At 34.9% G+C, this 14665-nt stretch overlaps 1 protein-coding gene across 4 annotated transcripts in view; it reads left to right on the plus strand.

The window, feature by feature from the left end:
• Nucleotides 1–14665, plus strand: part of LOC145283572 (equilibrative nucleoside transporter 1-like) — a 103097-nt gene that overhangs the window by 52294 nt on the left and 36138 nt on the right. For all 4 annotated transcript variants that reach the window (XR_013868637.1, XM_080132486.1, XM_080132485.1 and 1 more), the window contains 4 exons: nucleotides 797–845; nucleotides 6193–6290; nucleotides 12681–12776; nucleotides 13514–13616. Coding sequence is in view for 3 of the 4 variants with exons in the window: in XM_080132486.1 (XP_079988612.1) it covers nucleotides 797–845; nucleotides 6193–6290; nucleotides 12681–12776; nucleotides 13514–13616 (346 nt within the window). In the remaining variant the exon portion in view is untranslated. The remainder of the gene's footprint in view (nucleotides 1–796; nucleotides 846–6192; nucleotides 6291–12680; nucleotides 12777–13513; nucleotides 13617–14665) is intronic.

Here is a 14665-nt window from a genome sequence, read left to right on the forward strand (position 1 = left end):
ACGACGGTCCTTATCCATGAAATTCTTTTTTTTTTGCCAATCAATACTGGTGTTCTGACTTCCTTATGGCTCTCAGTCATCTCATCTCCACTTAGATACTCCTGCATAATTTTGGATCCCTTATGCTCGGCAACCAAAATAGAACTCCCTTCACTGTTGACGTTATTCAATACGGGAAAGTATTATACTCTAATAGCTACTTCACTGAAACTACTTGACTTTGGAATTCCGTTAATGTTTCACGCTTCCCTGATTATACTAATATGCAGTAGTTTAAATATAATTTGAACAGGCTTCTCGCTGCTTAAGTAGCTACTTAGTGCTAGTGTTTACATGACTCTAAATAGTAAGCAATTATGTCAAAGAAAAATTATGTATTGCTTGGAGTGAACAAGAGAATAAAAATGCATACTCTACACTTGCAGTCCGTTGTTCCCTCGTATATACCAGCAATATATATGATTGAATGTATAATATTTTGCTAGTTTTCATAATTTAACACTGATGTTACTTCGGCAAAGTTTTGTAAAGCTACAATTAAATGAAAACGTATGTTCAGTTGCTTAAAATTTAAGTTTTCTTGCTTCAAGAATTAAAAAAAAGACAGCGTTATAGATGTATTTCCTCAGTTCGACACCGCAAGGTTTGATCCCTGTTAAGTCTGAAGTTTTAAAGAAAAAATAACACGAAAGCAGAACAAACAGATAATTGGAGAGATGAACAAACAAGTAGAAGGACAAATTATATTACATTCTGATTGCGATGTTATTTCATTTTTCGCTTTTTTATTTTTCAGAATTCTGCCGGGGTTCTAACATCAATCTCATCAATCATCAGTATTGCAAGTAAGCTTGTGTTTTAATTTCAAATAGTACGATTAATAATCATGCTAGAAAATGTAAGATATAAAGCTATTAAATCATGTGTATATTTCTAATTTTGCACAATACCTATTTCCATGAGTTTTTTTTTCTTTTTTGATATTATCACCACTCATCAAGGCCCGGATACCCTGAAGGATAAGAGTTCTGCCATACTTGCCACGTACTTGTAGGTAGACGCGGAGCGACGGACAGGCACATATATTCAAAATGTCAGGCTTTCAACCTAATAGTATGACATGAGACAGGTACGGCCCGAAATTGTTTATGTAATCAGGGGCACAGTGAAAGGTAAAACCTTAGATTAAAAAAGTACCACAAAATATTTCAGTCGTTTTGTTTTCCTAGCGCGTACGCATGTATCTATCTATTTATCGCTCTCCCTTTCTTTCATTTCTTTTCTCTCTTTTCTTATCACTCTTCGTCTCTCGCTTTAAAAGGGAGAGAAATTGCTTTTATAAAGTTGAAGTAAGGACTCTGACCAACACGGACTCATAGGAGTTTTTAACTCTCCGTCGAATGATAAAAACTTCTTTTGGTTGTTAAGAATAACAAATTCTAGTTTTTATATAACAAATGTGTTTGTTCGATTATTTTTATACAAGCGTTCAATCTCAGCAAAGCAGGCTCCGCTATCAACAACAACGATGAAATCTTACCCGTAATAATAAAAAAAAACTCCAAAAGAGAAGCACCAACAGATGTAGCCAATGTTAAATCTACATCAAACCCACCCTAGTGATTATACTTTTATATTTCTGTCGTTCATGTACATATTGTTTAATGGTGTCTAATACCCTGGGTGGGCTGGATGCTGTCCTCAGGACGTAATAGCAATTAAAAAAACGTCCCTACGGGAAACAAAGTAACTCTCCCCGGCAAACGATCGTATCATAGTATCTTCATAGAAATGTTAACGGTGCGTCATCACAACTGCCAACCAACACCTGTAAATTAATTTTTTGCGCTTTCCATAAAAGTATACTTTTTCAAAGCATACTTTTAACATGTTTTCTGTTCCGAGGAATCTCCACAGGTTCTGGTAATCAATAAATGCTACAGACATTTTAATTTCTTTGCCTTATTTAGAAAACATTTGCCAGATCATAATATGAGTGCGTCTTCCGATTTGAAAATTAACTAATTTCAAATTGCAAATTAATTTTATCCGATTTAGACTTGAATTACGTAAAATTCTTGAATTTCGATTTCATTTTAAGATTACTAAAACTTAAAGTAACTTTTAAAAAATAAACTAAATACAGTCCCAGTAAATATCTCACTGCCAATTAAGTCTTTTACGTGTATAAGAAGAAAGTACGTTCTAGGAGTTAGTACGTTTGCCACATCTGGAATGAGCCTCTCAGGACATCCACTCCTGCCTCGGCAAGTTACAAAACCGATTTCGGAGTTCTTCTATATATATGACTTGGGTGCAATCTGCTGAAATTGTAACCATAGCATAAAACACTCCTTCCTAATTTCTTATCCTGTGATCGACGTCCTTGCACAAACACACACCCACTTATACGTACACACACAAGCACACACACAGACACGCACGCACACACCCACTCATTTACACACACACACACTCACACACACGTATATATGTGTATATGTATATATATATATATATATATAAGAGGTTCCAGTTACTACTAATCTCTCTCTCTCTCTCTCTCTCTCTCTCTCTCTATATATATATATATATATATATATATATATATATATATATAAATAGTAACTGGAACCTCTACATGCTATATACAAACGCTTAGTCCGTAATTACATGCATGTACTGAGACATATGACTGCTTATGTAAATCAAATAAAAAGTATATCTTGTCCTACCTCGGTAATAAGGACTTCATTTGTTGTTTTACCTTAGAAGAAATATAAACCTAGAATTACATATCTATATTTATATATCAATAAAGGTTTGAATGTGTGAGTAAAGGCACTTCACAACTTATATACTCTACGGATTATTGATGTACAACTTGTAATTTGGTATATTGCTTATACGGAAAAAAATTAAAAACTGGTACCATATAGTTGACCATATCTGGAAGAGAAGACATCTACAATTAATGGAGGAAGTAAAATTATAGACACAGAAAAACGGTGGAGAGTAAGACGACACAAATAAGCAACATCTATGTTTGCAATAATCAATTACTAAGTAGACCTAGTATAACATTTAATACGGTATGTGAACCATTAATTATAAACAATAGATAACATATACAAGTAATAAGTAAAAAAAATAATGATATATATATATAAATATGCGTTAATATATAGCAATCAGTAGTAATAAATAGTGATGTTTACAACTAGAAATAAAAGAGGTATAAGCCTCCTTAAATTCGTACAAGAATTATCCGCGAAGGCCTGTGGCGCAGTGATTGGAGTGCTTGGGAAAATCAATTTCAATATCTGGTGGTCTAGCGAAAACAATTGAATTTCCAATAACACAAAAATAAATGAGGCGATTTTCTTACGTTGACAAGATAACAACTAAAACACTGTAAATGAATCTCTCCGCCACCGTAAACAATAAAAAATATTCCTTTGATGTTAGATGTTATTATTTCTGGCATTGCATATAAATGTAATGCTATTGAAAAGAGTAGTAATAGCACGTACATAGGGTCCGCAACCATATAAAAACTTTCAAAAAACAAAAAACAACAACGAGGAAACTAGTGTATAATCAATTTATTTAGCTTAATGCGCAAAATAACTTCGACGAAATAACATAGCATACAAACGAAAATGTTACTTATTAGATAGTCCTAGAAAACAAGCACCGAACAAAACTGGGCCCGAAACTTCTGCATTATCGAAGCTTATTATAATGTAATATCTAAGTATTGAAGCTTATTATAATATAATATCTAAGTACAATGCATTAAATAAAGAGCAATAATTCAAACTATGCTGTTTGCATAGAAATAAATATGTATTACCCCGCCGAAAATCCTATAAGTTAAGTAAGTGTTTTATTATAATAATTATTTAATAGTTTCTTAAAAAAATAAAACATACATAAAATAAATAAAATGAATAAATAATTAAATAATTTTAAAAAAATGTAACAAGTAGGATAATTGACAAGTATTATGATCTCATAAAATCACACAAAACTAATAGAATATTATATTTTCATGATTGTATGAGATCTTATCTTCAATCACGTCGTGGAAACTTCTGAGTTATAAATAAAAATCCTATAAATAATTGGTTTGCTTAACACATATTCAATAATAATAAAATAAAATTAAATCACATCTCACTGAAATCTAAAATAGTATAAATTAGAAACATAAGGACATAATTTATAAGAAGTTTCCTAAATTTCCCATGATAACACCGAAAAAAAACTCACAGGAAATTAATTAATAAATATGCAAATTAGCAAGATCTTTTGAAAATGAATTCAATTCCACACCCCATATTTAACAAGGTGATAATTTTCTTTTAGATAAATAGAAAAAAACAACTTTATAGGAGTATAGATCAGTATTGATTTATTTCATATGCAATCATTCTTTTAACAAAGATACGGTTGTCCTAGGATACGGTTATTTCAGATAAAGATGTGGAATACGATGTTTTCCTGGACTCTGGTAACAGTATTTGCGACGCCTTAATGTGTTATTGATAATGTTATTAGATAATATACAAGTGTTATGCATACTGTACTGCATTTTGCTACAAATTTTGTATGTCGTATCACGGGGTTATACGATATTTATATATATATATATATATATATATATATATATATATATATATATATATATATACAGGGCGTCCACAAAGTCTCGCTACATTACGTAGCCAGACTTTGTGGAAGTCTCGCTACATTACGTAGCCAGACTTTGTGGAAGTCCTGCTACATAATGTAGCCAGACTTTGTGAACACCCTGTATACATATATACAGGATGTCCACAAGTCTCGCTACATTATGTCGCCTGACTTGTGGACACCCTGTATATATAGATGTTTTTTTTTTAATTTTTGCAATACGTTTTGAATGCATTCAATTATTTACGAAAATGCATTTTTACCTAAATGCGAGTTGGGAATAATTTTCCCTTTAACTAATTTGGTACCTCCACATGGGGAGCGGTATGTGTGTATATATATATATATATATATATATATATATATATATATATATATATATTATTTTTAAAATATAATTATCCACTGACACGTGTTTCGTCGTCTACGACTCATCAAAGTGGCTGAATCTAGCGAGATTCGAAATCGGGACCCCAGGGTAATGATCCTTACCTTTTTACCTGCTGGTCCATCTCGCCGACAGTTAGAATATATCGCGATTTATTTAGATTTTATTTGTTTTTGTTTTTGCGAAACGTTTCGGATGAATTCAATTATTTACGTATTCAAAACTGGCATTTAGGTAAAAATGTACTTTCGTTAATAACTGAATTCATTCAAAGCGTATCGCAAAAACAAAAACAAATAAAATCTAAATAAATCATTACATATCCTAACTGTCGCCGATAGGGACAAGCGGGTAAAGATGTCAGGCTCATTAACCTGGGGTCCCGATTTCGAATCTCGCTAGATTCAGCCACTCTGATGGGTCGTAGACGACGGAACACCTTGCAGTGGATAATTATATTTTAATAATTATATTTTAAAAATAATATATGTATATATATATATATAGAGAGAGAGAGAGAAAGAAAGAGAGAGAGATAAATAAAAAGAAACAAACCGAGTTATGTGTTCATCAACGTTTCGAGACACATCTATATATATATATATATATATATATATATATATATATATATATATATATATATATATGTCTTACTGTAATAAGTAAATACCTAGATACACTAGTGTTTCATTCTTTCGGGAATCTTCAGTGCAGGGTGTCACGATTTAAACCAGTCTATAGATTTGAACCCGACAACACGAGCCCTCTGTGGCTCGATTAGAAAAGACCGTATCCAATCGGCTACCATTAACAGCAATAAATAACATTGAATTTAAACATTTTATTTTTAAATGTTTTTAACGACAGTTACCGTGATCTAATCGTTATACTATGATCATATATGCATAAACGCTTAATTGACCGACTTAATTCAACTGAAAATCCTCAACGATAAGAAACGTGTTTATCCTCGTGTTTACACTTGTATAATTAAAATGGCAAGTGAAATTATCAAAGAAAATAGGAGATAATCAGAGATATGTAGGGCGTACAGTCGATAACTAATTCCGGTATGGCATTGATATTGTTTTTTCTTTTTTTTCCAGTTTCTCCGAACGCTAAAACATCCGCATTGTTCTACTTCTCGTCGGCCATCTTTATTGTGATTATCGCTTTGATTACCAATACAATCTTTCAGAGATTAGTGAGTAAGAAATTTTACTTATTTTTTAAAATCAATTTCATTTTGTGTTATAATTCTATCAGTATTATTTTATGTATTTCAATGAATATGTATATGTACACTTATCTAACTTACAAATAACATCATTTGTATTTATTCTAGAAATGACGATAACACAAATAAAAACACAATTGATCTCTCCTTATCTACTCCTTAGTTGTGAGCCCGAAACTTACCTGCATCGTGGACTCTTTCCGTACTTTTTTTTATTACATTTTCAATCCCAAACAAGGCAAATTCCCAATTTGTGTTTAGGGGGCTACTATCAGGGGCAACAACTACTGGGGTACTATGTAGAGATTTGGGCAGCAAGATGACGGTTCACGTTACACTTGGACTTCTGCACGTCAGTACTGTTGGGGAAGCAGGGACCTGGAATGGAGTTCCAGAGTCTAGCCGTTCTAAGGAAGAAACTATTGGAGTAAAAAGATCTTTTACATCTTGGGATCTCTACAGTGTGGGGGTGGGATTTAACAGCCTGTCTGGTTTGTCGAGGGTGCTCATGTCGTGGGGGCACAAGTGATTGCAGTTCGTCAGAGAATTCGCCACTAAAATACTTGTAGAAAAGGCAGAGGGATGCCACATTTCGTTGATGGGACAGAGGCTGAAGCTTAGATGCCAGTTCAGGGCCTATCAGGTTTACGACTCTCTTTTGAACCTTGTCAAGGAGCGAGAGACTAGTAGCAGATGCACCAGCCCAGATGTGACAGCAATACTCCATACATGGGCGAATGGTGGCCTAATAGAGGTACAGGATACTTTCGGGTGTCAGTAGTTTTCTAGCACGGTAGAGAGAGCCAACCTTCCTTGCAGCGGCCCTGGCAATGCATTCAATGTAATTGTCCAACTCATGTTTCCTGTGAACGTTAGGCCAAGGAGTTGGAAAGATGTACTATCAGATAAAGAGTCGTTGGTCATTGCTATAGGTGGTAGAGAGGGGTCCTTGTAATTATTGAATGAAACTAGTTTAGTCTTGGCAGCATTGAACGCGCCAACCACTTTTGTCCCCATTCCACCACAGATCGGAGGTCATCCTCTAGTGTTTCTGCCATTTCTTTAGAAATGTGTTCATTCGTCTTCCTGTCGTGCCTGCCATAGAGTGTAGTCATCAGCATATATACCCATCTCAGAGGCAATTTTGTCGGGGAGGTCATTTATGAATATCAGGAACAATAGAGGTCCAAGGATAGAACTCTGGGGCACCCCCGCATTTATATCATATTGTTTGTGATGTACGACCATCGAGGACAACCTGGATTTTTCTCTTATCTAAGAAGGATTTAATTGTGGTAAGTATTCTACCAGTGATACCGTATGATCTAACTTTCCTGAGGAGACTCTCATGCCATACCCTGTCAAACGCTTTAGATATATCTAGAGCTACCGCTCTGCCCTCCCCCGCTTTGTCCAGTGAATGGTATATACGGTCAGATATCACAGTTAGGATGTCTGCTGTGGAACGGGCTTGCCTAAATCCATATTGTTTGTCAGTCAGAAGTTTAGCATCTGTAAGGTGATGGACTAGAGCATGGTTAATTAAGGTCTCAAATATTTTAGCAAAAAGGGGGATGAAGCTAATGGGGCGATAATTTGATGGGTCAGTCCTTTCGCCAGAATTCTTGAATACTGGTACAACAGAAGCAGTTTTCCAACAGCCCGGAAAGTAAGATTCATTAAGGCATGTGTTGTAGAGTTTGGAGAGAACTGGAGCTATTTCGGCTGAGCACTTTTTTTAATAGCACATCTGGGATAAGATCGGGTCCACATTGTTTTGAAATGTCATGGTATTTTATGATGGCATGCACCCGAGCAGGGGTAATTTTCAGATCGCCTAGCGTGGCGTCTGCCCGCATAGGAAAGTCAGGTAAGGGGTGGTTGGCAGGGCCCAGTGTGGAGTTTGAGGCAAACCGACTGGCAAGCATGTAAGCCTTGTCGGTTGCTGAGGAGACAACCTCATGATTGTTGGTTAGTGGGGAAATTGTTGATTGCCCATTATTTACGACACTGTTGTAGATTTTCCAGAAGTCTCGAGTTCCGAGTTTTTGTGCTTCGATGCGCTTTTTAGTGGTTTCCGTAAATTCTCTCTTTGCTGTCGCTATTTCTTTCTTAACGTTATTTCTAGCTTCTATATACTTCAGTCTGTTTGAACTGGACTTATGTCGGTTAAACCTACGGTATGCATGCTGCTTTTGAGGAATGACAGTTGCGCAAGTCGACGTAAACCATTGGGAAGAGTGAGACTTACTATGTGAGGTAACACTCAAATAGACAGTGTTGTAAACCATCGAATCAGCAGAAGTACTAGTCGTGCGTAGCGCGTACGTGTACCTATATTCGGCCACTGGATAATAAGCTCCGCTTACCCTTTTTCCTATTCTTTTGTTAATATGTCTTCTTTACACCTTATCTGTGTAGCGTGTTTTCCTCCGTGACTCCAACCTTTAGTCCACGTCATCCTTCTGAAAATATCTTGTTTAAAAAGTACGCAAGTATATTTTAAAAAGGAAATGTTATGTCGCTTTATTTTGTAAAAACAAAATTATAAAAACCGAAAGAAAGTAGCTGATATCGTTTTTTAGATTCGTCTTTTCATAGTATATTATTTTAATCGATGTTTTTTTTGTAAATTTACTTATTAAATTAAATTATGGTAATGATTATTAATATGATATCATTCATATTATATTTTAAATAGCGAATGTAAGATATCCATAGTTTAATTTTGCAATAACTATGATGTTTTTTTGTGTGCCCATGTTTATATACTAAACTTATCGTGGTCTAGTTGTGGTCGTAAGAAATAGTCATCAACAAAAATCGCAAAATCGGTTATAAAAATAATATAGCGTATGAGAAAGTAAATACGAAGTTGTTTGCATTTTCCGACAATGTTAGCATAAAATCGCGATAATTTCCCGCGAGTGTATTAGCCTCGCCGCTTTATAATGATTAGAAGAGCCCATTACGAGTGAATGGGTAGGTTCCATTACATTATCTCCCAAGCATTTACTCCGCAATGGATTGTTAGCAACTTTTCCTTTTGGATCGATAATAAAATCATCTCTCACTTTCATCGTCCTCGAACTGCATTTTGTTGTTTAATGTACAAAGTCTCATATATCGTCTCAATATCATCTTATTTTTTATGATGTGCTAGATTGTGTTCGTCCAAGTAACCCTCTCTTATTTGATTAAGATGTTTTATGCGTTAATTTAAGATCGTTAATGATGTAAACCGTATTTCCGGTTCTTTTTGTCTATTGCGCACAGTTACCAAGAAAATACTTTGTTTCATATGTTTTGTAGAAAACGTTTCCTCACGAATTTCTTAAGCACAGAACAGGTCTTACTCAACTCCACTTGCTTAGACAGATTTTTCTTGATAGGGTTCTTATTTTCGCTTCAACCAATTCCAGTAATGATACTTCTGATGGTGTTAATATTATATGTGATTCTATAGACATGTAGAAATTATTTTAGTAGGTGTGCTGCATGCTTTTTTTTGCCGTATCGCCGAAGCGTTCCGCCTGCGCGTTTGGTCACGAATGATACTGGGTGCTCGTTACATGGAACGTCTCACAGAACTGCTTGAAGAACGTGGATGAAAGTTCAGTCCCATTGTCACTTCGTACGCCGTCAACTACTCTAAACCGGGGGAAAATGCATTAGAAACATTAATAGCTACCTATGTAGTGGGTCTCTTACATCAGTCATTTTTTGTATATATGTCCATTACAATTAAGTAATAATAATCCGGAATTCGCCTGCCAGAAACTATAGGAATTTTCGACAAAAGGTGTGTCTGGTTTTGGGCACGAGTTAAACGTGACTGGAGATGTCTGTTCTATCAAAGCACAACCTTTGCTTGAATCGAATACGTTGCTCATATTTTAGTCATCTACGGTCAGTATACGTAACAATCATGAGGTTGTATATTTTGTTTTTTCCTGAGTGCCCCATATATAAATATTTCATAATCCCATTTTTAATGCTTTTGATATTCGCCTGTCGCTACAATGTGACTTGAAACCTGGTTTTAATTTCACTATCCATACATAACGAAGCAAGTACTAGATCTCAAATGGTTAACTCCGTATAAGATCCAACCTTAAGTATCCATCCAGATTTCCACTCTGCTAGGAGGAGAGGTACTCTAACTTAGAATATTAATTCAGTAAAATAGTGCCCTACCTCAGCTGTCTAATCGCTATATATACGGTAGTCCTTTCCAACCCAAAGATGGTTAATAGAGTTTTATGATCGGTCTGCAGTATAAAAAAGCGTCCGGTTAAATATCGCTGATACTTTATAATTGTGAAATAGCTACAGCTTATTTCTAGATTTGTGAGTCGTGCTTTTCTGCTAGGAACAGAAATCCCCATGGATGGTCAATAGATAGTTTTACTTGCGTCCGGCATGTTTTGTTAGATACAGGCTTCTATGTCGTACAAGCTCACATCTGTGGCGACTGTGATATCTAGTTTAAGATCAATATGAATTAAGAATATATACCTGGTTTTGCAAGTCGTTCAATCTCCTCATACATTTTCTCCATCATATTTTTGGATTCCAATCTGGCTGACATTTTTTGTGCATTTCAATTAGCTTCTGAGAAAACTTGAGGAAAACTTTCTTTTCATTCTGACTTGAGATGTTTGTTCTTCTGTCGTTGAATTGTTTGACAACTATATTGATAGACAAATTGAATTATAGAATCCAATCTGCCACAAACCGATTTCCTGTATTTCTTAACATGAATGTAATAGTTATAGTACCGGTAAATGTAACATGCGTAATTAATCCAGATTCCAATTTTATTCTTGAATCATTAACTCCGTTGACATTTTGCAACACTTTACCATGGTAGGTTAAATTAATTCCTGCAATGTATATAAATTACTGATTGATAAGTCTGGCCCAGAATCGAACTTTAGGTTTATGTGTCGGCTTAATATATTTAGTAGCATATATTTACATATGTTGTCATAATTTTTTTTTTCGTTAATTTTAGTGGGATTTATCTAACTTATAATTTTCCCCTTTTGTCTGAATAAGAACTTATATATTCAATTCTGTTAAAAGTCAGACATATATTTATGAAGTTATGTTGGATAAATCTGCAGTACGCATTCTTCCGACGAGAAATAGCTGCTGCACAAGTACAAGTGTTTTATTGGGGAGAGTGGGGGTTGCTATACAATTTCCCTGTAAAAAAACATTCGCTTGAATTGTTGTTTTGCACAATTCAGGGATGGCATTTGCGCATAGTTTCACAGGAATAAAAAACTCTTTCTCCCACGGATAATTTCTGATATAATCCCTCATGGTTTCACAGTCAACTATCCTTTAGTACCTAGTCATCTTAAGCAATGGATCTTTAACTTGTAACGTAGAGTTCAGGGTGATTTATATCATTACTACAACATAATCAGCATATTCGAATGGGTGATGGGCGTTTGTTACACAAGCCTTGGAAAGTGGGGTCAAAAATACGTTTAGGATTCATCAATCTGACAGACGGATCGGGAACGTTACCGTCTGTGCCCGGGAAGTGAATATAGAAACTCTGTGATGCTACCAGTTCAGCTGTGGATCTAGAGAAACCATATTAATTACTGTGGTGGACATGCGGGCATAAAAGACATGGGCGCTGGTGCCTAATGGAAGAGTTGCATCAATGCTGCAGAGACATAGTTCATAATGGTACCGCCTTGAGAAGCGAGATAACCTTAAAGGAAACAAGTAACTAACGCTTTAACCTTTTTTCTATGGATAAGCAAAGATAAGATCAAGTTCTTTTTTGTCTCGTAAAATTCGAGAAAACGACATCCAAGATGTAATTTTATAGTTTAACAAAAAATCAACTTCAGTGTTTTATCATTTACCAGTTAGGCAGTTTTATTATTTTTGTTTTTATATGTTATTGCATTCAGACTTGTGTAGAATACAGTGCAATTAAAGATTCGCCTCATAGTCCTTAATAAAACTGGTCCTCCGATTCTTTATTCCAGACTCTCTGAATTAATAACTTTACTAATTAAATAACTTTACTTTACAGTGATCTGCTATTTCATCGTAAATCCGTTCGACACAAGAAATTTCTTTTTTTTCACGTTGAAATAAATATATTTATTAATAGAAATCAAATTCTTTGCAATATAATTTCGCAGAGCGATATTATTTTCAAAAACTTACTTAAGAATATATCTCTTCTCTCTTTTATCTCTCTCTGAACCTCTCTTATAGTTTAGCTCTCATTATTTCTCTCTTTATATCTCCGTCTTTTTCCTTCCTTTTCTACATATATCTATATATATATATATATGCAATATAATGCGCATTTTCTTACAGCCTTTGTATGTGCATTGCACTAACAACATTAAAAGCAAACCAGACAAGCCAGAAAAACAATCACCTCGTCCGCAATTTTGGAAAATCTTCAAGAAGGTCAGTAGACAGGGAATATACACCCTATATATATATATATATATATATATATATATATATATATATATATATATATATATATATATATATGTGTGTGTGTGTGTGTGTGTGTATTGTTTCATTTATATAGATAGAGGTATCGTGATACTAAAGTTTGCTTAAGTGCATATTCAATTATTGTGTAACTCTGATTATTACAGTCGAGTGCCACCTGTTGCAGGACGACTCAATCTAGTTTCTATTCTAAGTAACTCTACATAAAAGTTGCTTCGATTATTAAGTAATTGATAATTTATTTCCTTGATATTTTATTTATGTTGTATACGTATTGGAATACATTTTGCTATTAAATATTTATTTTTCAACATTGGAGTTTTATTTGGATAACTAGTTTTATAGTCGCGTCATGTCAAAAATATCGATGAAAAAAACCTGGTTTCTCTATTAAATATTATCTGCTTCTGATGTTTCTGATTGATAAATTTCTTTCGTTTGTATTTTCGTACGTATGGCGAGGTTTAATTTCTGGCTTACCATGCCCATATCTAACTTCAATTTGTACTGCATTTTGTAATTAAACTCCTATAATTTTACGTTGAGTTTTACTTAGATAACTGGTATTATGTACGCTCGACGTCACAAAATATGAATATAAAATTAGTGCTTTCTCTGCTATAGTCTATTGATTATTGCAGATGTCGTTACTAGAAAAATAATACTCTTTTGTTTCTCTGCAGATATGGTCGGTGTGCTTTAATATCTGGCTTACGTTTACCATAACCATTGTGAATTTCCCCAATGTTGTTAGCCAAGTGAAGAGGAAGACTATCCCAATCGATGGTAAGTACTTAGTATGAATGTTTAATTATAATAAAATACAGGGTTAAACGAGTAAGTTGCTGCCCTATAAAAGACGACATGATTCTATTTATGTTTGATGAAAACCACTTTCATTCGTTGTGGTAAACCATCTACTAGTTAGCCATTTTTGTACAAATCCCAAGAGTTATAAGAGCCTCTTATCATATCGGAAAGTGACACAATGTTGAACGAATTAGATCGGAACTGTGCTGCTTTATAACTCATGCTCTCTACCGATCAAAGACAACGGAACTTATGGCAGCACTCTCAATATGCAAACCCGGACAGTTCAGCTCTTGGGGGCAAAGCGCAACGGGTCGAACGAGCCACAGTTATAATCTTTGGTGTGGTTTCATGTGAGGACCATATCCTGCCACCTCACACCTTCGACATCTGCTTGAAAGTAAACAATTAAGTGTACATGGATGTTATAAAGAGTGGGGAAATCCCCTGATTCAATAAGGTCGCTGCTTGCAGACCCTGGATGTGGCAGCAATACTCGGCGCGGCTCACAAGTCGAAAGAGATGAAGACTTGGGTTCAGAAGGAGTGCTAGGAGATTCCACCTCTTTCAAACTGAACCCGCTGGTCTACTTCGTTTTATTAAACGTCCAGAACATCACCAATATGTCCTACAACAACACCAAGGCAATCGTGAAAAAACATGCTCCCAGTTCTTGGCTCGTCTTGAGGCGTTGATTGAGGCTGAATGCAGCTACATTGAATAGATTTACGTAATCAAGTCTCCTGAATTGAGTTTTTCAATAAAAGTTTTAAAATAAAGATGTAGTGTTGTTTTAATTAGGGTGACAATTTTATATTTCCACCCTGTATATTGGAATTAAATTACAACATCTACTGTGCTTTATTCCGATCGAGACTGGTATATATTTGAAGTATTTAACTCAATAGTGCGCAGTATACGGCATAACCACGTTGAGACACCGGTTCCTGCCAGATCACCGTAGTTACGCAGCGTTGAGCCTGGTTAGTACCAGATGGGTGACCATTTGGAAATTCTAGGTGCTT

Source organism: Euprymna scolopes, chromosome 8, assembly GCF_053919585.1.
Source record: "Euprymna scolopes isolate OS-2025 chromosome 8, ASM5391958v1, whole genome shotgun sequence".
NCBI lineage: Eukaryota > Metazoa > Mollusca > Cephalopoda > Sepiida > Sepiolidae > Euprymna > Euprymna scolopes.